Here is a 25,757-nt window from a genome sequence, read left to right as displayed (position 1 = left end):
TCTCCCCAATTCAAGATATTTTGCTCAAAAACTGTGAAATGTATTACATTTTAAAACAAACAGTCAAACGAAAGAGAAAATTAGAAAAGTGCAAGCCATATATGCCATACTTTTTGTATATTACAGGTATGAAATGCCTGTCTCTGATACTCTGATAACTGCAAAAAGAAGGTCTACTGTACAGTGGAACACAACACAAATCAACGTACTCCACTGAAAACCCAGTTTGAGCCCTTTGCCCTTTAAGCAGTATTTGTGTTTTGTATGTGGGGCTTTAAATGTGTGCCAGCTAACCAGCGACTGCCAAAAATGAAGATATTAAGTCTCTCAGTACAACATGCACTCACAAGAACAGTAACTAATTTGTTATACCTTTCTTTGTAATAATGCTAGTAGCTACAAAATATGCAGATGTACGGTGCATTTAATGCTGCACAAATGTGCCTATTTGACCAACTTGCCCAGAAATAGGTGCAAGTCCACTTTACGTGTTTAATACTTGCCTCCATGCAAATACATCTGCAGAATTAGGGTCAGAGATGTGAATGCACATGTTGGCATTTTCTTCTAAAATATTGCTAATTTATGTCTTAAATATGTGATGTTGGTAAATGGACATTGTGACTGTTTCATGTGTAACATTTGGATGTTTTCTTTTCTTTTTTTACATTGTTTTTTTCTGCACCTGTAACTGCACTTTCCCTTTTAAATTGTGCTAGCTTCCTATCCCCACCACATTCAAGGATGTGTAAGAATTGGGCTCTGTGGTCAAACAATAAACAGCACTTGTACACCCCACCATCAAATGCTCAGTTTCCACCATTTCAACCTCATTTAAATATTTTAACCGGCAGCACAAAATCTAATTTTTGATTCTGGGTTCTATAGGAGATGCATTTCTGTAATGACTCCCCGTATGGCACAAAAGCTCCTCCAAATAGATGGAGAAAATTTTGCACCCTTACAGTCTCCACATTGCTGCAATAAGCCTTTGAATTAATTTACACAACATATAAGTTCTAACTGTATATATAACATAAGTGCTAATTGTGTATCTATCTATAAAACACTATCATTATTAACTGGAGATTCATGCGCAATTATTCTAAAATGATTGTACCTATATCGGCCTTAACCTGCAAGGGTACCAGGTTTTCATGGAAAAACCCCCGCACAACAGTTTTTTTGTCAGCTAGAGAAGCAAACTGCTCCCATGGTGGCACATCCTGACCCAAATCGTCCTTTTGTCAGTAAGGTGGACACCTCAGAGATCATTATGGGCTAGGGAGAAAAGATGTCAGTGCATCCCTGCACCTAATTTTCAAAGAGACTGTTACCCACTGAGCAAAATTATTCATTAAGTGACAAAGACTTACAAGCAATCTGCTTAGCAGTCAAATAATGGTGGCTTTTTTTTTTAAAGGGGTCCAGACACCCATCACAATAGATATGGACCACAGGAATATCTAACATGTGAAAGATAAATTTGAACTAGGTGGGCTCTATGTTTTCATGTTTTAACTTCATCATGACCTACCAGCCTGGCTCACATAACACTAAAGCTGATGCATTATCTTGCCAATATGATAACTCTCCAAAACTAACCACTCAAAAAGAATTCAGCACGCTGCCAGGAAAGGTTTTAGCAGCCCTCACACCAAACCTTACAGAACCAAGAAGGCTGAATTTGTTCCCCAGATCTGTATCCAAACTAGGAACTTCATATACAACAAGATGATCTGACCTGGCATTCTCACTTGTTCATTCCTACACAGACCCCACAGATAAGGGTCTTACAACAACATTAAAACTGCAGGCAATCTGCTCTTGGCCTTGTTAATCTCAAGTCATCCACCAGTATGCGCTGAAATCAAGCATCCTGCAGGACTATTTCAACCATTAACTATACCTCTACCTTCGGGTCCCTGTAGAAATATTTCCATGGACTTCATTACAGAGCTATCCTTTTACATGGGTTTAATACCATATTCATTGTGCTTGATTCCTTTACAAAGATGACCAATTTTTTTCCTTTGAAAAAGTTACCTTCAGCATGTCAGACAGCTGAGTTGTTTTTAATTCACGATAATCAACTTCATGGTTGTCCATAGAACATGGTGTCATACAGAAGTACTCAATTTACATCCCGTTTCTGGAAGACTTTCTGTACTTTTCAACATATCCACCTCTAACTATCATCAGCTTATGCAGTTCAATGTGCTGGGCAGGTAAACCAGTGCTTGGAGCAGTACCTCAGGACTTATGTAAATTTTAAAGAGAACAACTTAGCTGGCCTGTTACCCACAGTGGAATTTGCATACAATAAGGCTCTACATTAATCCATAAAGCAGAGCCCTTATACTCAGCCTCACCAACCCATATCTTCTTACATTTATGGATGCTGCAAGCTGAGCTTCATAAGAAACTAGAACAAACATGGTTCACTTTAATTTTGGAAGTCCCAAAAGAAGTATAAGATTCATGCAGACAAACACTAGCAGCCTGTTAGATCATACATAGGACAACTAGTCTGGATTTCCACTAAGAATCTCAACCATGGGTGTCCATATCACAGGTTAGCAGACTGGTTCATTAGGCTGTTCTCCATAACTGCCAAACCACCGTCTAGAGTCACCTTAAATATTACTGCAATTATGTGTAGGATATTTCTTGTGTTCCATGTTTTCCTAGTAAAGACAGCGTTGCCTTCCCCTTCTTGTAACCCAGTTCCACCATACATAGTAGAGAAGATGCTAAACTCTCATTTACTTCATGGAAATCTTCAGTACCTTGTCAAGTGGAAGGGATATGGATTAGAAGAATGTTTGTGTGAATCTGCTGACAATGGTCATGCCCCACGCTTCATTTGTATTTTCTATGCACTCCATCCTACCAAGCCAAGACAGCTTGGAAGTTGTCTTGTGAGGAGCAGAGTACTGTCAAGATCTGCTGCTACTGTGACACTTGGGTCTATGTTTCATAAACCATTGTTAATCACTTATGACGTTAAAGCCAATAAATTCTGCTTGCTGGCCAAGAAATATGATTCTTTGATAATTAGCAGACTAATACAAATACTAGCAAGAAAGAAAACTGCAGGTGGCTTAGCAGGACTTGATCCCGGCCTTTTGGGTCTGGAAAGTGGTGCTATCTGATGTACCATAGTTGCATCCTTGTGGGTTGTAAGTCTTGAGGTCCTTGCACAAACTGTCAGTTTTTTATGCCTATATCTCAGGCCAGTCATCACAAAGGATTATCTGCAATGTTTTGCCTTCCACATTTTCCTAAGTAAATCTTTTAAAAGTATCCCTTAATAGTTTTGCATTCATAGTGTAAATTCCTATATCTATAATATAAAAGCCTAGTGGCGTGTGTCTGTGTGTGGGGAAAAAAAAACCCAAGCTGCAGCGCCACCTGCTGGGCAGAGTTATACACTGACCTACTAAATTCTTATTGTGTGTGGAAAAAAACTCAGAAAGGGCTGAAATTTGGTATACTAAGATGTTTTTAATTTGTTAATTTAATTTGTTAATTGTTAAAAGTGTTTATAAAGATTTTAAAAAAATATATATATATTTCTTGAAGGAGAAGTGACAGTTGGGAGTGGTTGGTGGTTGCCAGGGGTGACAGTTGGGAGTGGTTGGTGGTTTCCAGGGGTGACAGAGCGAGAGGAGTGTGATACTCAGGACCGCTGAGAGAGATCCCTGTGTCTGGATAGACATCTGGATAGATGTGGCGATAAAGATGAAGGATGAGGTGATGGAGAAGAATGATGAGGTGGTGACATGTGGACAAAACCACGTTAAAAAAGGGCGCTTGCGTCGGGAAGTAACGCTCTTCCCCTGAGGAGGCCTGGCCTAGCCCCAAATGCATGACAAAAACCTTTTTAACACCTTAAGTAGCTTGATTTGACTAGAATGCATGAGTATCATGCACGGGTTAACTTGTAGAGTATATATGTGTTGATAAAGTCCATATCTATTGATTAAGGCACAGCTGGCCAGAAATCATCTAACTAGGTTTGTGCCTCAAATATTCCTTTCTCACGCTTTTTAGGCATGCCTATTTTCCTCCAGGTCTTTGTGCGAACTATTTAGAACATGAACTTGGAGTAGTATCTCTAAAATTAAATATTTAATTTCCTCACAAACGTCTTGGTTTCTCAAATTTTGCAGCCAAATATCATACCAAGCAACAAACATTGAAAACTTGAAAACCATAAAGAGTTTTATGAAGTTAAATTTAACATTCATCTGTATATGTATAGAATTTGTGTCACTATAACATAGATTTCCACACATGGTCATCATCATCTTCAGATAATGCTACTTGCTTTATTGCCGAGTGTTTGTATCCATGTGTAGTTTTACCACATACATTGTGAGACGCATTGCATAGATCCAGTTACTAGCCTACCTGAAAGATTGGATAATGTCTGGCCAAAGTAGTGCATCAGCTAATGGCCACAAAAATATGCTTACTGTAGTCATTAGTCAACAAGATGTCATTGCACACCTTATGAAAATCAACCCAAAAATCCTAATAAAACAATTTGCCATTGGTTTTGGCTCCACACACTGATTGGTTTTTGTTTTACCTATATGCTCAAACATCAAACTGACTAACCTGGTTTATCTGTATACATCCAATTTACATACAGTCAGCATTAGTGTGATATTAGTTTAATTGAAGTCACAATATCTATAGCTTAAATGCTCTGTTCTTATCAGTGTAACATCAACATGTATAAAAACATTTTGTAATAAAAGTCACAATAACAATGGCTACATATGTACTTAAATCATCCATGACTATGTTAAACAGTCTGAACGTTTTCAGGCATGTCGAAGCACATACTGTATATGTATACTTAATTAAGGAGAAGATATATTATGTTTATTGAATTGTAATAATTATTGTGCTTTTTAAAAACTAACAATAATAATAATAATAATACATCCCCTCTGCATCTTTAGCACATTTATTTCATCACATTCTCTTTTCATGTCTGAATTATTTGAAATATCTCTTGGCTCTACAACATCAAACGATTCTCACAATTATCTGCAATCTCAGTTGCGCATGAGAGCTACCGGGACACTATCAGTTTCTTAATTACTAATTAGTTTCAGTTCAAAGTAGGTACAATCCTTCATCAATGGCTAAATGCAATTCACCAGGCATGAACAAATTAGCCTTTGTAAGCCACTCTAGTTCTTTTAATAGTCAGAACCCTAAGGCCTGAAGCCCAAGCAAGTACTGCAGCACCTGTCTCTCACACAATAAGTCTAGTTTCAATATGACAAACCCCACACAGGTCTAGTTTTCATCACCTGCGTCACCAGGTCTAACAGATGAGAAGGCTGTAGGCAGGTTGCCATTGTGGCCGATTGTATTTCTCCGGGTTTTACCCATGAACTTTAGAACTCAAAATACTCTGAGGTTTGTTCACTAAAGAATTAAATAGTTAAAAATAACATGGGATACCAAATACAAAATTATATGGCAATACTATATATCTAAATATATGTTCTAATACTTTTCCAAACCTACTTATCCATGTCAAGTAATTGATAATGAACTGTATACAAGTGAAGCATAATAAGAGACTCACTAACAGTGTTGCTGCCGTTCAACTGTACAGACGACTCAGGAATCACATTTTCTGCTACCATTAAAGCCGAAAAGTATATTTACCATGTTTGTTTAAATGCACAGTATGATATATTTTAGTATATTTTAGATAAAAGTACAATAAATCATGAGGGAATATTTTTTTCTGAACACAAAACAATATATCTGCATATAGTTATAAAAAAATAATGAGAAGTTGCTATATTGTTTGCTTAGCAGACTTACAATTAGACAAAATCAACAAAATAATACCAAATTAATGAATAAATTAGGTAGAGAAACAAAGAAATGCTGTTTTCCATTTACCAAACAATAACTGAAGTATGGTAGACTGGATACTTGACAATATAGACTTGGCCATGGCTTAGATAGCTGGGTTAGATTTGATATCACAATTTCTGCAGCAGGTTGAAAAAGCTGTGTGTATACTGATTTCATTTACAGCTATTATTTAGTGTGCAAATGTAGGATACATGAACATCAGCCATAATTTAATTTCAAATTCCCATTAATGATTGATACATCTGTCTTTACACTTTATCAATGGAATGTGAAACAGAAGCTGTTTTTGAATTATTTGACTAAGACTTGATTAGTTATTGTTCATTTAAAGACTGGAGTGATGTTAATCTGCCCACGTCTCAATTCACTTTCTTCATTTTATATTGTTAATGAAGAGGTATTGCCATTGAAGCCTGACTGTAATTATATGTAATATAACAGTGGCTGCTAAGCAATCCAACAATTTCAGTTACTATGACACTCTTGGACTGTGCTATAGACCACCTCTTGGAGGGGGGTGACGAATGTAAATAAAAGCATTTTTCATCTGAATGCAAACACTTGTTGAATCTGAAAATAACATTTAAAAGAAACAAATCTGAATAAAATCAGAGAAAGTATTTGTTTAGTACAAAATTTATAACTGCCATAGTACCTGGGGGTGCAGCTGCTTTGGGGACCGAATCTAGAGTGGCACCTCCTCTGTCAGAGCCTTGTGTGTCTATCTTTTTCTTTCACCCTTGTGAGCTACATAGAAGCACTTACAAAATGTTGCTATGGTGTCAGCAAATGCCTAGTTACACCTCTGCTTAGAAGTGATTGCTTAGTAAAATTCAAGTACAAATGCTACCAAATATGGCTCTTTCTATGAAATATCCTCTACCAATGAAGACTTATAGACAAATAACATGCAAATAGTGCATAGTATATACATTCATAGTATACATTTTATTGTTAAGTGGACAGCCAAGTATTTTTTTTTATAATTTATTGTGTAGATGGTGAATTTACTGCTACTGGTTACTGTGAACAGCATTGCATAAAATAAAGCAGCTCCTACTACAGCAATTTATAAACTTTAAAGAGACTCTAGTAGTAAGCTTATATAGAGCCACGTGCTCTATTCATGAGTTTTTATAAAAAGCAAAAAAAAAAATCACAATCCCTATATACTCCTTTTGGGGAAAGAAAGCAAAACACTCTGGGCCTTATTTACGAAACACACTGCAAAATATTGCAAATGTTTAGTACAAAGTTGTGCAAGACACCTTACACTCAGCGGTTCGAACACAGCGCACATCAGGGTGTTCACCTACGCTCCACTTTCTGGAACACCTCCACAAACTACAAATGTGCCTAAGGGAGCAGAGAGGTGGAAAAATCTGAAGAAGCACACTGTGTAAATGGCACATCAACCGGTCCAACATGCTACCACTTACATTAAATGAAGCTTTTCATTTATTTCCAAAATTACTGCTAGGGTAAAGCCTCATTTATGACTTAATTTAATCATGTCAGTGAGGACACATTGAATTGTATTTATTACATGTCACTTTTTTGGCAAACTTTTTGTTTTATTACTTGCAATGCAGCTAAAGATGTGCTTCTTCGCTGAGCAAAATGGCCCTATTAAAAGTATAGGCAGATTCATCTCCATCGTGAGTGCTCACAAAGGTAGTGGAGATGTGACAAATGAAAAAGTCACCCTGGAGTGAACAAAATGCAATATATAGGCCAATGTGAATGCAGACTCCAATTATTTGCACACACAGGACCTCATTTAGAGTCGGACGCAAAGTCTGTTTTAGGCGCAAGTGTTGAAGATGCAGGCGGATTTGGTGCTTTCTGCATATGCTTGAAGTGTTTTTTTGTTGGATGCGCCTAAAACGGACTTTGCGTCCGACTCTAAATGAGGTCTACAGTGTTCACTATTTTATTATGAACTGTTCCCCTCAAGGTATTATGTAAAAAGGCTTTTTAACAAAAACCTGATAAAGTATCTTTAATTAATGTAAACTAGAAATGTCTGTATACACAATAAAAAATGGGCACATATTAACTCTCCATATAAGGTAAAATAAGCCCTCACTTCAATGTTTCAGATACACAGAGACTAGAAAAGTGCACTTATTAAACGTCTTACCAATATAAGGATTTGCACCACTGAAAGCCAGTTTTCATATGAGTATCCACAATGCCTATTTTCTGCTTGTACAAAAGCAGGAGCATCTAATGTTCTATTCAATACATCTTTTCAGTTTTGATGGATTATCGCTAATCCTATTATTTTCCGATACTGTATATAGCTAAGGTTTTAGCCAGTGCATATAGAATGTCAATCATTAAAATTGAAAATGTTCTGAAAGGAACTGTTCACTCATCACAGGTTAAAATTTCAATGGCAAATTCGCTATTGAATTGTTAATGCTTTATGTCTTTCTTTCCTTAATCACTTATGCTTCCACGGCTGACTTTTTACCTTAAGAAAATGAAAGTCTGATTGCGCACGGTGGGAAAAATGTCTCCTTTATTTCATTGCATTGTTTGAGTTATTCGATACCAGCATTATTTTTTTATTAAGCAGTAATGATTGAGACGTTCTGACATTTCAATTACTTGTAGCAGGACTGCATGTTGGCAGGAACACAAGCTAATAAAAAAACCAAGATTAACCCTGCATTTTTCTGCATTATTTGATTTTGAAGATGGCGTCATGGTTATTTTGAAGGGAAAACGTAGCTTTCCTATTAGCTTGAACCCTGGAATTGACTCAGCTTCTTGCTCTGTTTCAGTCATCATTTATTAATAGAATAATTGAGAGTAAAATATTGCTAAATAGATTCTTCTGTTTCAAGTGCTAATTTTAGTGCCTCAATATTTTTTTGTATTTATTACAGATTTAATAAACAAGTTTATTTTATTTGAGTTCAATCTCACTTTGTGATGCCTGCGGATAACTTAGCAAAGAGTATACAATGCACTGCAAGCTTGCATGCAAAATACTACATAGTTATCAACAGACCCTAATTTCCAAGTGCAATCTTATGTTTTATTGATTTTTCCCTGGTTTGTCCCAGAAAATGCTCCTATTATTCAACATACAGTTGGCCACTTGGAGAAGGAGACACAGCACTAACAGTCACCAATTAGATACACACTGCTGGAGGGTATATCAACCCAAGAATGAAACGTAGGACAGCGATTGTGGGGATACATTAAACACTTTTGCAAAAAGAAAAAAAGGCTGCAAAATGTGGATTTATCCTTTAAAGGATCACTAAACTTAAAATGCCATGTTTACATTTTGCATCTGACTTCAGCTGCAGTGAAAAAATGATTTCCATCATATATCATATATCAAATGCAAAATTGGAAAATCAGACACTACAATGCAATACAGTTGTCTCAGTGCACTAACATTGCCAAAAGACGGTAAAATACAATGAGCAAGGCACTTACTGGTCTTAATTAACTCAACAGATTACTAGAACTCTGTGTCTGCTTGCATGCATGCTTGAGTGCATGAGTGCGGGTGTAAAAGTTTCAAGACATTATCTGAACTGAATATAGCCTATAAGACATAAAGACATGATCATGAGGATAGTTATTTAGGGTGGGGTACGAGTTGCCGAGGACGGGAATTCCGACAGCAGTTAAAGTGACAGTACAATGTTGATTGCTGTACTTGTGACATCTACCAAATGCAGACTTAAGGCAAAAGTGACAAAGAAGAATTCCCGGCAAGCCTGCTATAAAGCGTGACAGAACAACATGTCGGCACTGAGATTCACGTGATTTAAAATAGAGACAGTTATCTTGCTTCTATTTAGGGGGCAATGCGAAGACTCAGTGGCTGTATAATGTCCAAACATTTCTAAAAAAAATTATAGAGCCGCCGGGTCCTTGCATTGCCTTCTTAATAGCAGCAATGTAGCAATCGACATTGTACTGTCGCTGTAACCGCTGTCGGAATTCCCGCCGTTGCACCAAGTGCCACCGAGATATTTGAGCTCACTGAAAAACACTGCTGGAAACATTTCAGTTTCAATATTTGATAACATCAAACATTAACATTTATTCAACCACATAACAAGGCCACATGAGACACCGTTAATTCTACATTTTATATGCAAAACCTTTACTGAAATCTAATTGTTACAGTATGCCAATTTTTATTGGATAAATTGGCATGTTATACATTGCTGCCCTTTTATATACAGGTGCAAGTAACTGACGTTCCTTACTTGTATGTTGTAACAAACAATCAGATAGTTGTTTTGACAAGCAAGAATGATAAAAGGAAAACATGACTTCTCACCAAAATGTAATGGTATCTTTTATTCTTACCTTTACTAAATATGCCTGACAGTCACTGACATAATCATATTCCAAACCATCAAAAGTATAATAGTGGCGATCACCATACACAGTACACACTGAAGGGCAGGGATAACTGGTGCAATTAAATATTCCTCTTTTACAAACACTATAAGAAAAGAGAAACAGGTTAACACATTATAATTCAGGAGTGGATTTGGATTAAGTTGCAGTGATGTGTGAGACAAGAATGAATAACTCAAATTTGGTCCTATTCACTCTTTTTGAGATTTGCTAATGCTCAATTTCCAAGATTGCAAAATAATGTAATATTGGGGTAATACATATAATGCAACTCTGCTCCAAAATAAAGCGGAGCTTAACTCTGTTACCCCAGAGGCAATGGAAGCTTTTGGTGCAGTTGGTGTATTTTCTAATGATTGTTTGGATTTAGAAAAAAAAAACCATGATACTTCCAATTTAGAGAGATGTTTCATTACAATCATCATCATCATCACCATTTATTTATATAGCGCCACTAATTCTGCAGCACTGTACAGAGAACTCATTCACATCAGTCCCTGTCCCATTGGAGCTTACAATCTAAATACCCTAACACACAGACTTCGAGGGACTAAGGGCAATTTAATAGTAGCCAATTAACTTAGCAGTATGTTTCTGAAGTGTGGGAGGAAACTGGAGCACCCAGAGGAAACTCACGCAAACACAGGGAGAACATACAAACTCCTCACAGATAAGACCATGGTCGGGTATCAAACTCACGACCCCAGTACTGTGAGGCAGAAGTGCTAACTACTAAGCCACCATACAAGTATCAATACATGTATTATCTGTCACATGTGTTAATGTATGGAAATTTGCAACAATGCTGCAACAGACAATTACAAAATGGAGGGTGTTCCATCTTGCTGGTTGCAGGAAGAACTAAGCTGGACAATATTGCCATATTTTACAATTATATCCCATGTGTAAACTCAACCTACCATGTGTAACACGGTGTAGATATCACCTCTCCAGTCAAATATTCCCAGTCCTTCCATGTACATGGACAACTATCTGGAACATAACATTTACCTTTATGCTCTGCCATGCTACAAAATAAGACAAAAATAACACATATAAAACAATGAGTAAGATATAATACCTTACATAAATCTAATATCAATGCATTACGATCTTGTGATAAAATACTACAACTTTATCACTTACCCTGGAGGACAAATGCAACCACTGGCACATGGTGGTGATGGGACACATGTAAAATTCATAGCCAGGTTAGCACATGTAACTTCACAATTGATCCCAGCAGACGGTAAGCCGAGAACTGGGTTCCTGCAATCGAAGTATATTTTTCCTTCTGGGCATGTGACACCTTCAATGTAAAATAATGATATAGGAAGTGAATAACTCTTAAACTGATTTGCAAACAATAGTTTATGTTTTTAACTACATTAAACTGGTAGGACAACTTTGCAATTCTAGGGAAAAAAGTTTGCCTGTAACCTTGATTATGCATTACATGATCAGCTTTACTCCACTCCTTTGTCATCATCTTTGGTCCAGGAGAGATTTCTGGGCAAAGATGATGCAAATGACTGGATGTCAGACTGACTGAAAATTAAATCAAATTGCTGGAAAATACAGCGATAAGCTTTTTTCTTCACAGTGTGGTGCAACTCTAAATAAAACTCTAAATGATTTTAGAATGTTTTAATTAAATGTAAAAATGTAAGGTAAACAATGTTGGTATTGCAAATATGTTTACCCATAGATTTCACAAGAAAACAATAAATAATATAGAAAAAAAAATCAATTTATATGTTTAACAGAAAAAAAGTATGAAACAAGTAAAAGTTTTATACATTACACAATAATAAAATATGTAGTCTTTATAATATATTAATTCTAAATAAAAACAGGTTATGAAAATTCATTTGAATTCAAGTTATTTACTGGAGTCTAAATAGAATGTTACATTTCGTTCAGGTAATGATGCCTTACTCAATTTAAGTGGAGGTTTCAGTCTACATTCCAGTCTACAGTTAAAAAAAGCTAACATTCACCATCATTTGTTAATTTATTAATTTATTTGTTAGTGTGTCTGTCATTCAGAAGCAACAACATTTAATTTGCATAATAATACTACAGATAATGCTTAATTCTTAATAAATTCAATAATACATAAAATAATTCTTAGTTGATAGAGCCAACTAAAATGTGATATGACTAAATCATATTATTAGAGTTTTGTTATAAAAAAAAACAATAGCAAATTATCATATTTCACTTATAATAAATTAGGTTGTGTATCAGTGAAATAAGAACATTGTTTATGATAATGTGAAGCTAGGTGGGAATGTGATGACTGGATTTATTAAGTGTTTTAAGTGCTTTAAGAAATGAACAGATAATGGTGGAAGGAAAACTGATTATGCCGCCATAAGGGAGTCCTATATGACCACTGAAATAAAGAGGAATAATGACAAAATAAAATAATTGTATCGCCTCACCATGTGCTAAATGACATATGTATGACAAAATATTAATATATTACATAACTGAGAATAAAGTAAATAGGTCAAAAAATCAACTGAATAATGCACCAGTGAATAAAACTACAATATCTATATATGAAAAAAAAAATCAATTAATAAATTATACCAAAATAAATCTAAAATGTCTTCTCTAACTGACCACAAATCTGAAAAGTAGTATCTGACTTCTAGCAAGCCTTAATGCATCATAAAATAATTAAAGATAATTAAGAAACTGTCATCAGGCACCTAGCACCTAGTTGAAATACCATTTTTAAGAGATTTTTTTGGAGGATTTATATATTTGTGGAGAAGATATATTGATGACATGAATTTATTTGGAAATGGCAGGTTGATTCACATTACAGCCATTTGCTATTTAGGTGTAAACAAAAATTAATATATTATCATCTCAACTTGTGTATTTTTTTAAAAACGCAGTTGTCACTATAATTAGCGGGTCTGTCCAACCAATCCAGTTAGAGCTATAATTGTATTAGGAAGCCCCAATATCAAGTTTACTGTATTGACTGTCATCTACTAATAGAGAATGATGACTTGCGCAACAAAAGTACCTTCAAACATTGTGTCAAGGTCAAAGTCTTAGTTTTGTAGATATCTCTCAAGCATGACATTATGGACTGGCCAGACTATGTTGGCATACTGCACTAACTATGCACTACTACTGACCTCCTAGCTTTTCTATCCTGTCTTAACTTAAACAAAATCTAGCTAATGAATTGGCAGCTCTCTCCTCATGTTCCTGATGATTAAAAGAGAGGTCAGGAACCCAGATACATCAAGACACAACTCTCAGCCAAGTCTGTCTTCACTCACCATCCCGCTGCCACTAATATTTCTCAGCTAAGCTAAAAAGGTTTCTGAGATGTATGTTGGCTGCCAGTTTGCAGTGACTCCTGCTTCTCACCCCTTCCTCAGTATTGCACAGGCATGAAAATACTTGTTCTTCCATCCTTGCAGGTTATAATTGTTTCCTTTCCTCTTCAGACTTGAAATTTTTCCCTATGGTTGTGTAGTTCGTGTTTGGAACTATCCTTACACATTATTTATAAAGGAAGAGTTTATTAGAATGCTTCAAGAGAGCATATGAAAAGTAGAGCCTTGATGCATTACAGAGATTAGGAGCCTACTCCTTCTACTTCATGAAGCCAAGATAATTGCTGTTGATACTTTACTTATCTCCAAGATCAGCTAATATGCTCTGAATGACAATATATCTGCTTAGGTATACTAAATTGTCAAACCTATGTCTCGTACACAGCAGTTTAAAAGTTAATTACGGACACTGTTCATTGGTCGATGTTATCATATTTTGAATTTAAATTTATCAAAGTTTCCCTAGCTCTGCCCACTTTCCCGCTCAGAAATGTCCACTTCCCATCCGGAAAACTCTGAACGGTTTTGTAAGCGCTGCCCCTTTGCGGGCCTTGAATCTGGACAGGTGTAAGGAATGCAAAGATACTTTTGTGAAGTGCTTCTCTTTATTACTATCAACAGACATCTGACCTTAGAACTGTGAAGTTTTTAGGGTTGATTACTTTACAATGGTCATCTACTTACATATAGAAGGGTCCCTGTCATGGGATTCCCTTGGACTATGAATAATTTCAGGATTTGACCTATGATAATTCTTGGAACACTATTTTCCCATGAGAAATGTTTGATTTGAAATGATTGCCACGTTCTGTATCAAATAATTTATACACTACTTACAATCCTGGCCCATACAAAAGACCATCTACAGTGACTATTACAGCTACTGTTGCTCCCCTATCCTTTTATGTAAATGTTTAAATGTTAAAATGACCTAATTTGTCTTATTGTTAAGGGTTTTACACACAATTCAGCTTGGGAATTTTGTCCTCACTGTCAAATAGGACGTACTCTCTAACTCGCCGTGGTTTGTTTTTTTGTTTTTTATCACCGGGCTAGCAGTGGAAATTTTCTACCACATCTGGTGATATGACCTGTCTCTGCTTACTTCTACTTACCATTTCTCCTAAGACAGACCCCTTTTGACCCCTCTCCCCTTCTTCCCATGGACATCTTAAACTACAGGCTTGATTTGTTAACAAGGTACTTTTCTTATAATGTATCTTTGACCAAGAACAATTTTACTTTGAAAATCTCTTCTCTTCTTAGTACAAGAGGTCTAAATGTTCCACATAAGCACTCAGAGACACTACACCTATTAAAGAAAGCAAATTTGGTACTTACATACAGGAAACTTATTTTCAGACTGGTAGTACTCCCAGTTTAACAATCCACCTTTACACCACTGCTAACTATAGCTCCTAACAAATAAAGAAGTATGGCTATCTTGATGGCTAAACATCCCTTTCACCTTGGCAAGGACCAGGGCTGATATTTTTTAAAGGGCCACGTAGATAACACTGTATTTTCACTTGCCACCATTTCTCTCACTAACACCAGGCAAATGTCTCTGCTTACTAAATTGCTGAACATTTTAGAATATGTTTGTGAAAGGATTCTTTTACTGGGAAGAGACTTCAACTTCACTCAAGAACCCCCTTTGGACTACTCCCACCATTATTCACACATTTCAAAGGCTCTCTTCTGCACGTTATATAGCAGCTTTAACATTTTCAATTGATGTGTGGCATGCCTTACAGCCCTCAACCCATGTGTATTCATTCTACTCAAATTCCTAAGGCATCTAAAGTAGAATGCATTATTTCTTCTAAAAACACTACCATGAACAGCTAATTACAGAGGTCTCCAATGGCCCCATTACATGGTTATTATTACTATTATTATTAACCTTTATTTATAAGGCACCATAAGGTATCCGCAACACTGCACATATTACAAACAATAGACCTTACAGGGTAAACAGAACAATAAACAAGTACTGCTAAGACTCCAAAGGCTCCAAACAAGATCAGTATCAATGTAGCTTGAGCAGAAGTAATAAGTATTGAGACAGGAGGGAAGAGGGCCCTGCTTGTAAGAACTTACATACTAAAGAGAGGACAAACAGACAGCAGGCAGATGAGGCAGTCAGTGGAGGGGATCAGGCCCAAGAGGAGCACATACAAGAACAGGTGAAGAGGGAGGTGAGAAGAACAAGCATGAAGAAGGTTAAGTGGATAGCTTTGAGGAACAGATGAGTTTTAAGTGCCCGTTTGAAGGTGCACAGGTTGTGGAACAGTTGGATAGAGCAAGGGAGGGAGGGTTCCAGTGGAGAGAGGCAGCCTGTGAGAAAACTTGAATACTGGCGTGGGATGATGTGATCAGAGTGGAGGAGAAGTGGCGGTCATTGGCTGATCGCAGGGAACAGGTGGGAGTGTGAATGGAGAGGAGATTGGATATATAAGGGGCAGTGGAGTGGGAGATGGCCTTGTAGGTGAGGATGAGGAGTTTTAAAAAGATTCTTTAGGGGAAAGGGAGCCAGTGTAAGGCAAGACAGAGAGGGGAGGCAGAGGAAGAGCGACATGAAAGGATGATAAGTCTTGCAGCCACATTGAGTACAGAATGAAGGGGGACAAATTGTGAGCGGGGGAGGCCGGTGAGGAGAATGTTACAATGATCAAGACAGGAAATCATGAGTGCGTGGATAATGGTATTGGTGGCACCCTGAGAAAGGAAGGACAGGATGCGGGCGATCTTATGTAGTTGAAAGCGAGAGGATTGGGCAAGAGGTTTAATGTGGGGGCAAAAGAGAGGGAGGAGTTGAAGATGACACCCATGCAGCACTGTTGGGGAACAGATGAGATGGTGGTGTTGTTAACAGTGATAGAGAGAATAAGGTGGGATGCAGATTTAGAAGGAGGGAAAACAATGAGTTCAGTTTTGACTATGTTGATTTTAAGAAAACGTGAGGACATCCAAGAGAAAATGGCGGAAAGACAGTCAGATACACAAGAGAGGAGGGTGGGGGAGGTCAAGAGAAGAGATGTAGAGTTGAATGTCATTGGCGTAAAGGTCATACTGGAGACCAAAATGAGAGATGAGATCACTCAGGCAGGTAATGCACAATGAAAAGCAAAGGGTCAAGAGCAGAGTCCTGGGGACTCCTACGAGGAGGGCAAAGGGAGGTGAGGATGAGTCAGAGTTGAAACTGAAAAGGATTGGTTGGCAAGGTATGAGGTGAATCATGCAAGGACAGAGCCAGAGAGGCCAAGAGAAAGAAGGGTCTGCAACAGGAGGGGGTAGCCCATGGTGTTGAAAGCTGCGGGGTGGTGAGCAGGATGAAGTGACCCCTGGATTTAGCCGAGAGGTCACTAGTAACTTTGGCCAGGGTGGTTTCAGTGTAATGGAAGGGGTGGAAGCCATATTAGAGAGGGTTCATTTTGAAGGAGAAAGGGGGGCAAAGTCGGTGGCAGATATGGAGAGTCGGTTGGGATGTAGCGAGGGGAGAGAAGAGAGTTGAACATGGCGAAGAGGCGGTGAGGATTAGAGGACTGAGAAGAAATGAAGAACTTGAAGAAGCACTGTTTAGCGAGAGAGAGGGTGAAGCAATAGGATGAGAAGATAAATTTGAAGCGAAGGAAGACGGCCAGGGAACGAGATTTCCTTCAGAGGCGTTCAGCAGCACGAGAGCACTTTTCAGGGAAGTGGGAAAACGTAGAGTGCCAAGAAAAGAAGGATGCGCACTCCACCTCCTGGATGATCATCTGGTCAGGTGGATTGGATGGATTGGGTGAAATAGAGGACCCAATGGAAGAGAGCAGCAGGGCAAGCAGTGTCAGCAGAAGAGAGCCAAAATACGGTGAAGGCAAGGAGGTTGAGTTGGAGATGAAAAGATCATAGGTAGAAGGCAGCTTATTGCAGATGGATCTGGAATTCCGAGGGCATAGGAGAAAGGGGGAGTGGAAGGAAGTGGAGAGATATGGATCAGATTGGCAGGGTGGCTGGAGCTTGGGGGTGGGTCAGGCAGGGGGTAATATGGATATAGGACTGGAGTGAGTTAGACCATGGTTAGACCATGTTCTCTTTTTATTTCAACATAACCTTCAGAAATTGGAGTTAATATGGAGGTTGCATTTTTCACTTTTACAGAACATTACTACAACAATGATTTTCTGGAAAGATTCTGATATTTTTTTAAAAACACATCTGAAGAACATTTAGCCTAAATTCAAGTTAGAATACCATAATAAGCAATACTTAAATATCCAAAAGATCGTAAGACTGACAGACATAAGACATCAATGCAAGCTGCTCTTGGATCCTGCTACTATGTGTGCCTATGACATATGCACTCAAAAATATTACATTCATAGCAATAAGTGCATGCACATGTTAGCTTGGGCTCTTAAACCAAAGCAACAGAGTATCTATATTTCTCACATTCTAGATAGCAACAGCATTACATATACCATAACCAACAAAATTACTTTATAATGTACTCAATTTTACAGAAAACTGTACATCAACACATATATCCTCAATATCAGGCAGCCCTAGTGATGTATACCAATATAATTAAACTGTCTAACATCAGAGAATTTCAGATGGCATTGAAACAACTCCTGTATGGTACACTACAGAGCATTATAAATGTTTAAAATCTGAACTTAGACAGACATACAGGGCCTGCTTTATTAAGGAACATAAGTCTGAATACATGCCGTATTTTGCGCAAATTGGTCTGCACATGCTCAGAAACTAACTATATGCCACTGAACAGAAGCGCATGCAAAATATATTTGAACACAAAGGACACTGTTGACCGCCTATGATTTCAATTGTGGAATGGGAGATGGAAGGGGCTTATGCATGTAGTCAATGTATAGTAAGGGGGTACCAAAATCATTTGTCCGATTCAAGCTCTGGCTATCTCTCAGGTATGTGATTTTTAGCCGTATCACTTAGCCGTCACTTACACCTGCCGTGTAGCAGGTGTAAGTGACGACTGATAGTGATGACGCTCAAGTATACATGCCAGAAGATGTGTTTGCAATTAAGAGCAACTATAAACATGTATTTTATGTACAGTAGGCAATAATAACATTCGGATAAATGTATTTCATGTAAAAAATGGAAAACAAAACTTTTTTTTTGCAATTAATTTTATAAATGATTATATTATTAACAGGTGTTAATTTAATTTTTTTTCTACATGTTCTGATAGGACTTTATATTGCACATATGCATGTGCATATGCTGCAGTGTGTATACTGCAAGTGCTGTATAGGAAGAGCGTGCTTATACCTGTATTCAACTGGAAACCTTTCTTGAGATGAACTTGTTCTTGAATACTGGCATAAGTGCATACAATTTCTACCAGATTAAAAAAATACTAAAAAAATTTAATAACTGAGTTTGCTTTGCATTTTTTGATGACTCCGACCTACACTTGCTGTTTCTAACGAGCTCTCAAGGTAAAGATGACAAATATTAATAATTTAGTATTGAAAAATTAACCTATTAGACCACATAGTGACAATGCGACAAAGCGACAGAGTGACAAATATTGAAAACAAAATTTTTGGGTTGTAAACAAATGTTTGACTGCTGTAAGAAAAGCTCGCCACAACACAACATTACAATAATGCGACGAAGCAACAAATCTTATTTTCTGAACAGTATTTTTGGTCTATTTACCAAATAATTTGCTAATATATAAAAACTGCTACACATTATAAATCAGACTCGCGCAACGCCGGTGTGTTTATATATTTAGAAATAAATTTGAAATACATTTCATAGGAGTTTATCATTTAGCCATACAAACTCTTGATGCATTCAGAGATAAGCTATTTTACAACATTAACTAGCTAAATATATAGAACATACTGTATATACAGAGAGAGAGAGAGAGATGGGGATAAAGATATATATATATATATCCTTATGAAACATTTGTATCATAAACTGAAGAATATCAAAGAGCAAGATATTTTGATGGATATAAACAAAAGATAATAATAATAATAATAATAATAATAACAATAATAATAATAATAATAATAAATGTTTTCTAAGTTCCTGAGTTTTAGGAGATGAGTTATAAATGAGAAACAGTTTTTTTTTTACCTGAGATGAATTGACTTTTTGGAGTTTTTACAGTATATATTGATTTGATAGCTATTAGATATCTAAAGAGATTATAGTAAAAAAGGTATATGCTGAAATATGTTATTTTATTATGAATTACTAGTACAATTAGATTAATAGATTTATAGTGATTATTTAATTTATATGTTGTGATTTATATGGGTTTATTGTATGTGGGATTCTACTATTCAATTTTTAGGTTAATTTCAGAATCATGTATTAACAGATATTTTTCACAGTTTGTTATTATTTTTTGTTGTGATTGTATTTTTTAGATTTTTTTGTTTTATGGTACACTTTTGACATTTTGCATTTATTTGAATCTGAAAGCAGTTCGGTAACATTTTCTCAGTTGAGATCCCTGAGTCACTGAGCATTGGGGAGGCTATTCAACGAGTGGATTAATACTTGTAACAAACCTGTGATGGTTGTAGCAGTCTCTGTACACCTCATTGTTCCATTCAAACACTGGCTAGCAGAAAAAGAAAAACATCTTTACTTCTGTAAACAGGATGATGGGTCACTATACAAAGCACATAGAATATTTATTAATAACATATTTCACTGTCAGTCTAAACACTTATAGGTCCATCATGTGTCTTCTCACTTAAATATTAACATTGTATTTAATTATCATCTTACCAAGATCCGGATTGTCTTAACATTACTTCCCCTGGATGGTAGATTCTGCCCTTGTAATAACAACGACAGCTTGATCTGGTTAAAAACAAATATATGATAGCTTTATGGTATAAGTCATGGAGTTTCATCTTAATAACCTGGGCCTTTTAATAATCTGGCTTTTAATTATGAAACATAAGTATATGACTACATATCTGCCAAGGTGTAACAGAAACTTAGCAATTACCTACATGTGATTAGAGGTTAGTAAACTGCACATTAGAAAAATCTACACGGTACACTTTAAGTTCTAATTCTAGACGTGGTCATTTTAGTAGTTGTTGATATAGTATAAGGTCATTTAAGAACAATATGTATTTGCTGGTTCCACCCCAGTAATTAATGATGCTTTAAACCACCCCTGGTGAGCAAAATAGGAGAGTCCCTACATTGCTCAGGACTAATGATACCTTAATAAATGACAGTGACAAAGGCAAGATTAAACTATAAAACAATGTTAAAGGTTAAACTGATACTTATCTGTAGCTTATGCATAAAATATACTTACATTGGAACACAAAAACTAAGAGACTCATCAAAGTACTTCCCATCAGGACAGTTACACCCTTCAATGCATTCATCAGAGCAGACTTCTCCCAAAGAAAGAGAAGAACACGTCCGGCCACAGTAGGAAGAACACTGGTAGTACAACATCCCATACCGACATATAACACCTATACAACAGAAACCAGTTTTGTACAAGTTGTATAATAATGTAAATGGCCAAATGAAACAAATTAGAACACACTTGTACATTGTATCTTTAAACCATTTAAGGAATTGGACTAATGATATAGCCACATTGTTTGAGGTCACTTGTTTAAAATTTTATTTTTTTACAAAATTTTTTACAAAATTTTTATTTATGGTGAAATGTAATTTTTTTTACACCACTATCCCTTTTTATTTTTTTTTATCTACAATAATGGATTTACTACAAATTTTGTCCAGAAATGGCTTCATATGGGTTTAGGTGGGATGCACTAGCAAAGTGCAAACTTTAAAACAGTGCTTGCTAGGGAAAACAAGAAATAGACATATATTTGCAACTCACAATCAAAAACAGATACCAAGTAGTCCTTGGTTTGTTTGAGAATGACTTGCCTTTTGTTATTTGATACAGGTTTGTAACCACTATTTAAAAGTAACGTGTACCGAAGGCTGTATATTATTGAGCTGCATAATATACATGAAATAACTGAAGCATTGCATTCACCATGATCACTTTCATACCTCTGCAGTCAACAGAGGGTGACTAGCAGGCTAGCAGACTTGTTCTGCAGACGTTGTACTGTGTGAATTAATGGATTTATAAATGGGAATTTTAAATTTGGAGTTAAGTTGTCCTTTAAACATAAAGTTATATTAGTACACAACTCATTTAGTACCTAATTATGTAGGGTTTTTTTTATTATTACTATCGATATAGTAACTAGTACATCATGCTGAACACCTATTTAATTTACATTTAGTTAAGCCTGGCCCAAATAGGCACAGGCAACTAGAGTAGTAAACAATATTGGCATTGCTGTAAAATCTTTTATATTGAAAATGTTATAAATAAAAATATTGGATACAACAATCCATGACAGAGCATTATGTCTCGTTACTCACCACAAAAGGAAACATGAGATCTGAAGTTGACAGTGACACCATGCTTGTTGCAGATATAGGCATAGTGTGCCAGTGCGTTGCACAGACAATTACTGCCACATTTACATGCATCAAAGCGACACAACTGGTAATACAATCCTGGGCTCACATAGGAATGGCATGGGGAAAAAAGTTCTTGATTGATAATATCACAATGGGTTGCATATCCAACTGTAAAAGAAAACTATTTTTTAAAGAACCCAGAGAAGGACAATTAGTTACACACACGTATTTAGTAGTGAATTGTAGGCCAAAATAACCAAACTCATAAATAACTATTAAACACAGTTTGTTAAATTGAAATTGTGTGACATTCAAAATAAATTAAAATATTCCTGAAGGCTCTCAATACGTTTGGAATGGTATTTATGTAGTCGTAATATCTAGGTGATCACCAACTATTGTGCGGTGTCATTTTGTAGTAGAGGATCAGAGTAGCAGCTAGTTGTGTTCAACAAATGTAAATATCTTATGTATACAAAAACCTATATTTGGAGATATATCAGTTTCAAAGTAGACTGTGCTATGATAAAGGTAAAGCTCAGCAGGGGCGGGCTGGCAAATTTCAGCCCGGGGGGGCGTACAGGCGGCCGCATCACATGACACGCAATGCGGCCGCCTGTGCGCTGACACGGCCTCATCGCGTGTCATGTGATACATGAAAAAACAGTCAGTATTTAACTTATGTGCAAAACAGAAAACTAATTTGCACCCCTTGCATTGTAACATGGTTTTGTCCAGGAGACTTAAATTAGAAACGTCTTAATTTAAGATCCTTAATGAATCAGGCCCCAAGTCTTTAAAATTTGCATATAATGTATAAGCTTTAATACTACATATACTAGTCATTGCTATCATCAACTTGTGTAAAAATGAAATAAATAAAAAGTCCAGCATCACTACATAGCCAGGTTTGGATACAACTAATGCAGGTGGACGAACAGTGAGTGCCCCCTCCCGAAAAACTTCAACCAATACCAGGCTATAACAGAGAAACCCACGTGGGGTCCTCTTGTAATAGTGGGACTCAACTCAGCCTGCAGCATGGAGCTGAATTCCCTAGCACTGGTGGGTGGTGGGGTAATAAATGTAAAAAAGTAAAGAATTTAAAAAAAAGTATTTTAGTATGTGGCACTACAAGTCCCAACACACCCTGGCAGCTATTAAGCTATTAACTGGTCGAATATGCAGATAATTATAATGCTTCATAGTAAAGTACTAAACATCTTAAAACAGCAGAGCAGGGGTTTGACTGTGCATACATTGGACTGTGCATATTCAGAAGATGCCCTCACTCATGATGGAGGAGTGGCATTTCCAAGCCCTCACCCATATTTTGCCATGGGGCACAGTGATGCCATGTTCACTGTATTTAGGGTTATTACAAATGAACAGTAACTTGCAATGAAAAAATTGTGACAAAATTTAAAAATGTGCTATGAAATGGTAGGTGACATTTACTGTAGATAAATGTAGGTTATGAAACTAAGCCAAGATAGTAGCTGTACTTCTTCCCAACTGGGGAAAACTGGGATGAAAAAGGACTAATAACTACTAATTGACAAAGCTGAGTAGTAGCACATAATGCCAGGTAGCAGTAGGAAAGGAGGTTGATATTATTGCCATTGTATATATGTTAGATCACACCTGGAGTACAATTTGGGTCACCTCACTGTAAGAAGACATAAGGGTACTCAAAAAATTTCAGAGGCAGTCAAACTCACTAACGAATGTAATGTTAGGAATTAGAGGTTAGAAACACTAGCACAGTAGAGATTACCTAATTATATGTATAAATATATCTGACATCAATACAAAAATGTATCTAATGAACCGTACAGAGGACAATGGCCATTCAAAGGAAAAGCTCAATTGAGAATGGAAAAAAGTTGGCTTCACCATGAGCATAGTGTTATGAGATACGGTGGTCGACGCTGCATGCCAGGCCAGTTGCCCAGTAACAGCAACCAGCATCCTCTTCCAGTTGGGCAGCAACAACCAGCATCCTCCATCCGCTTTTGCTGGCTTCTAGCCAGTTGCTAGACAGCATCAGTTAGCTAGGCTGCCTAGTTACTTACAATAAGTGTTGCAGCACTTGTGCAGCAAACCACCTGTTTATCTCTCATTGGTTCCTCTGGCTTAATAAATCCCTTCCTGCTTTACACCAGTGCTGGTGATAATTCCTGCTTGACCTAGTGTGCAAATGTATCCTGACCTGATTCTGCCTGTTTTTGACCTGGATTATTATTGGAATTTGCTGTATTTACCTGCTCCTGACCTTGGCATGTTAAACGGATCTGCACTTGCCTTAACCCCTGCCTGTCCTGATGTCAGTTTGCTTTGGACTATTCTGATACCATCACAGTTGCTCACTACCTCCTTCCATGTTCTGTCCACACTACTGGCAATATTGTGATTAAACAGGTATTACTACTATGAGCAAAAGACCTGGAGACAACCGAGTACTGTGGAACACATTAAGTTCCTTTGAATGGGGGCTGCTTGAGGGGAACACCCCATGAAGCGGTTTTGGTAGTTGAGGATCACATTGCATATTACCATTAACATACAGGAAGAGGTTCTCTACTATGAGCGTGGTTAAGCACTAGAATTCCTTACCACATGAGATGGTGATGGCAAATTGACTAAAATATTTTACAAAATGTATTGGATGCATTTATTACCAGAAATTGTATCTGTAGCTATATTGTAAAAGACATTATATGGTTAGGGAGGATTTTATTCCCCTGTGAGCCTAAATTGGCACCTGTCACACTAGGGGTTTTGCTGTACCATCTTTTGGATCAACATAATTAGAATTTGAATTTGAAGAGGTTGAAGTTGATGGACCTGTGCCTTTTAGCAACCTTGCCCAAATACCAACGTTTGCCATTACTGTCCTATATTCTGTAATGAATGGACCTTTACAAATATCTGCCATCTCATCTACTCTTTCTCTGAACATCGTCACTGCAGAACAGTTCTCCAGGTGATATAAAAACGTGGGCTTACCATTTTGAAGATTAGTGTCACATGGATCCACCACAGGGATGTTTACTGGAGTTAAGCAGGCTGAGGATATTTTCCAGGCATTGGCGTGAAGCTGGGGAGTTCCTTCAATCATACCTGCGGGTGAGCTGATGAAATATGGAAGTATGTTAGAAACACACATACATGCTACTGATGTATTGCCCCATATGGTTGTTCAATTCACTATACAGTATAGATTGCAAATAGGATACGTGGCGCTTAGGGGGCTGGTGTAATTCCTAAAGTGTCTAGGTATGTCAACACATTTCTCATGGCTTAGTAGTGTTTGGTCTTATTTATATTATCAGCCCTTATCACTGTTCTGCATACTCCTTTCAGGGTTGGTAAAAGTAACATATATGGATAAGATATGTCCCACTTTTTGCCCGATGACTCCTGGATATACTGGATTAACTGGTAGAAGGGTAAAACAAACTGAAGCTAAACAATCCAAATGAAAACAGCTGTGCACAAAAAAAATTATACATTCAGAATGATGACTGAATGTAACATTTCTGTCAATTGTCTGCTTAAATGAGAATTTTGCAACAAGTTTTTGAC

The 25,757-nt window shown here is 36.9% G+C and overlaps 1 protein-coding gene across 1 annotated transcript in view; it reads right to left on the bottom strand.

The window, feature by feature from the left end:
- The window catches only part of OTOGL (otogelin like), a 212,548-nt gene that overhangs the window by 113,654 nt on the left and 73,137 nt on the right, over positions 1-25,757 (bottom strand). The window contains exons 16-23 of the mRNA XM_075205981.1: positions 25,179-25,303; positions 22,128-22,337; positions 21,022-21,187; positions 20,475-20,549; positions 20,252-20,304; positions 11,464-11,626; positions 11,238-11,345; positions 10,264-10,402 (exon numbers count right to left, since the gene is read on the bottom strand). Of these exons, the coding sequence (XP_075062082.1) occupies positions 10,264-10,402; positions 11,238-11,345; positions 11,464-11,626; positions 20,252-20,304; positions 20,475-20,549; positions 21,022-21,187; positions 22,128-22,337; positions 25,179-25,303 (1,039 nt within the window). The remainder of the gene's footprint in view (positions 1-10,263; positions 10,403-11,237; positions 11,346-11,463; positions 11,627-20,251; positions 20,305-20,474; positions 20,550-21,021; positions 21,188-22,127; positions 22,338-25,178; positions 25,304-25,757) is intronic.

The sequence above is a fragment of the Mixophyes fleayi genome, chromosome 4 (assembly GCF_038048845.1).
Source record: "Mixophyes fleayi isolate aMixFle1 chromosome 4, aMixFle1.hap1, whole genome shotgun sequence".
Taxonomy (NCBI): domain Eukaryota; kingdom Metazoa; phylum Chordata; class Amphibia; order Anura; family Limnodynastidae; genus Mixophyes; species Mixophyes fleayi.
This window is presented reverse-complemented; position numbering and strand designations above follow the sequence as displayed.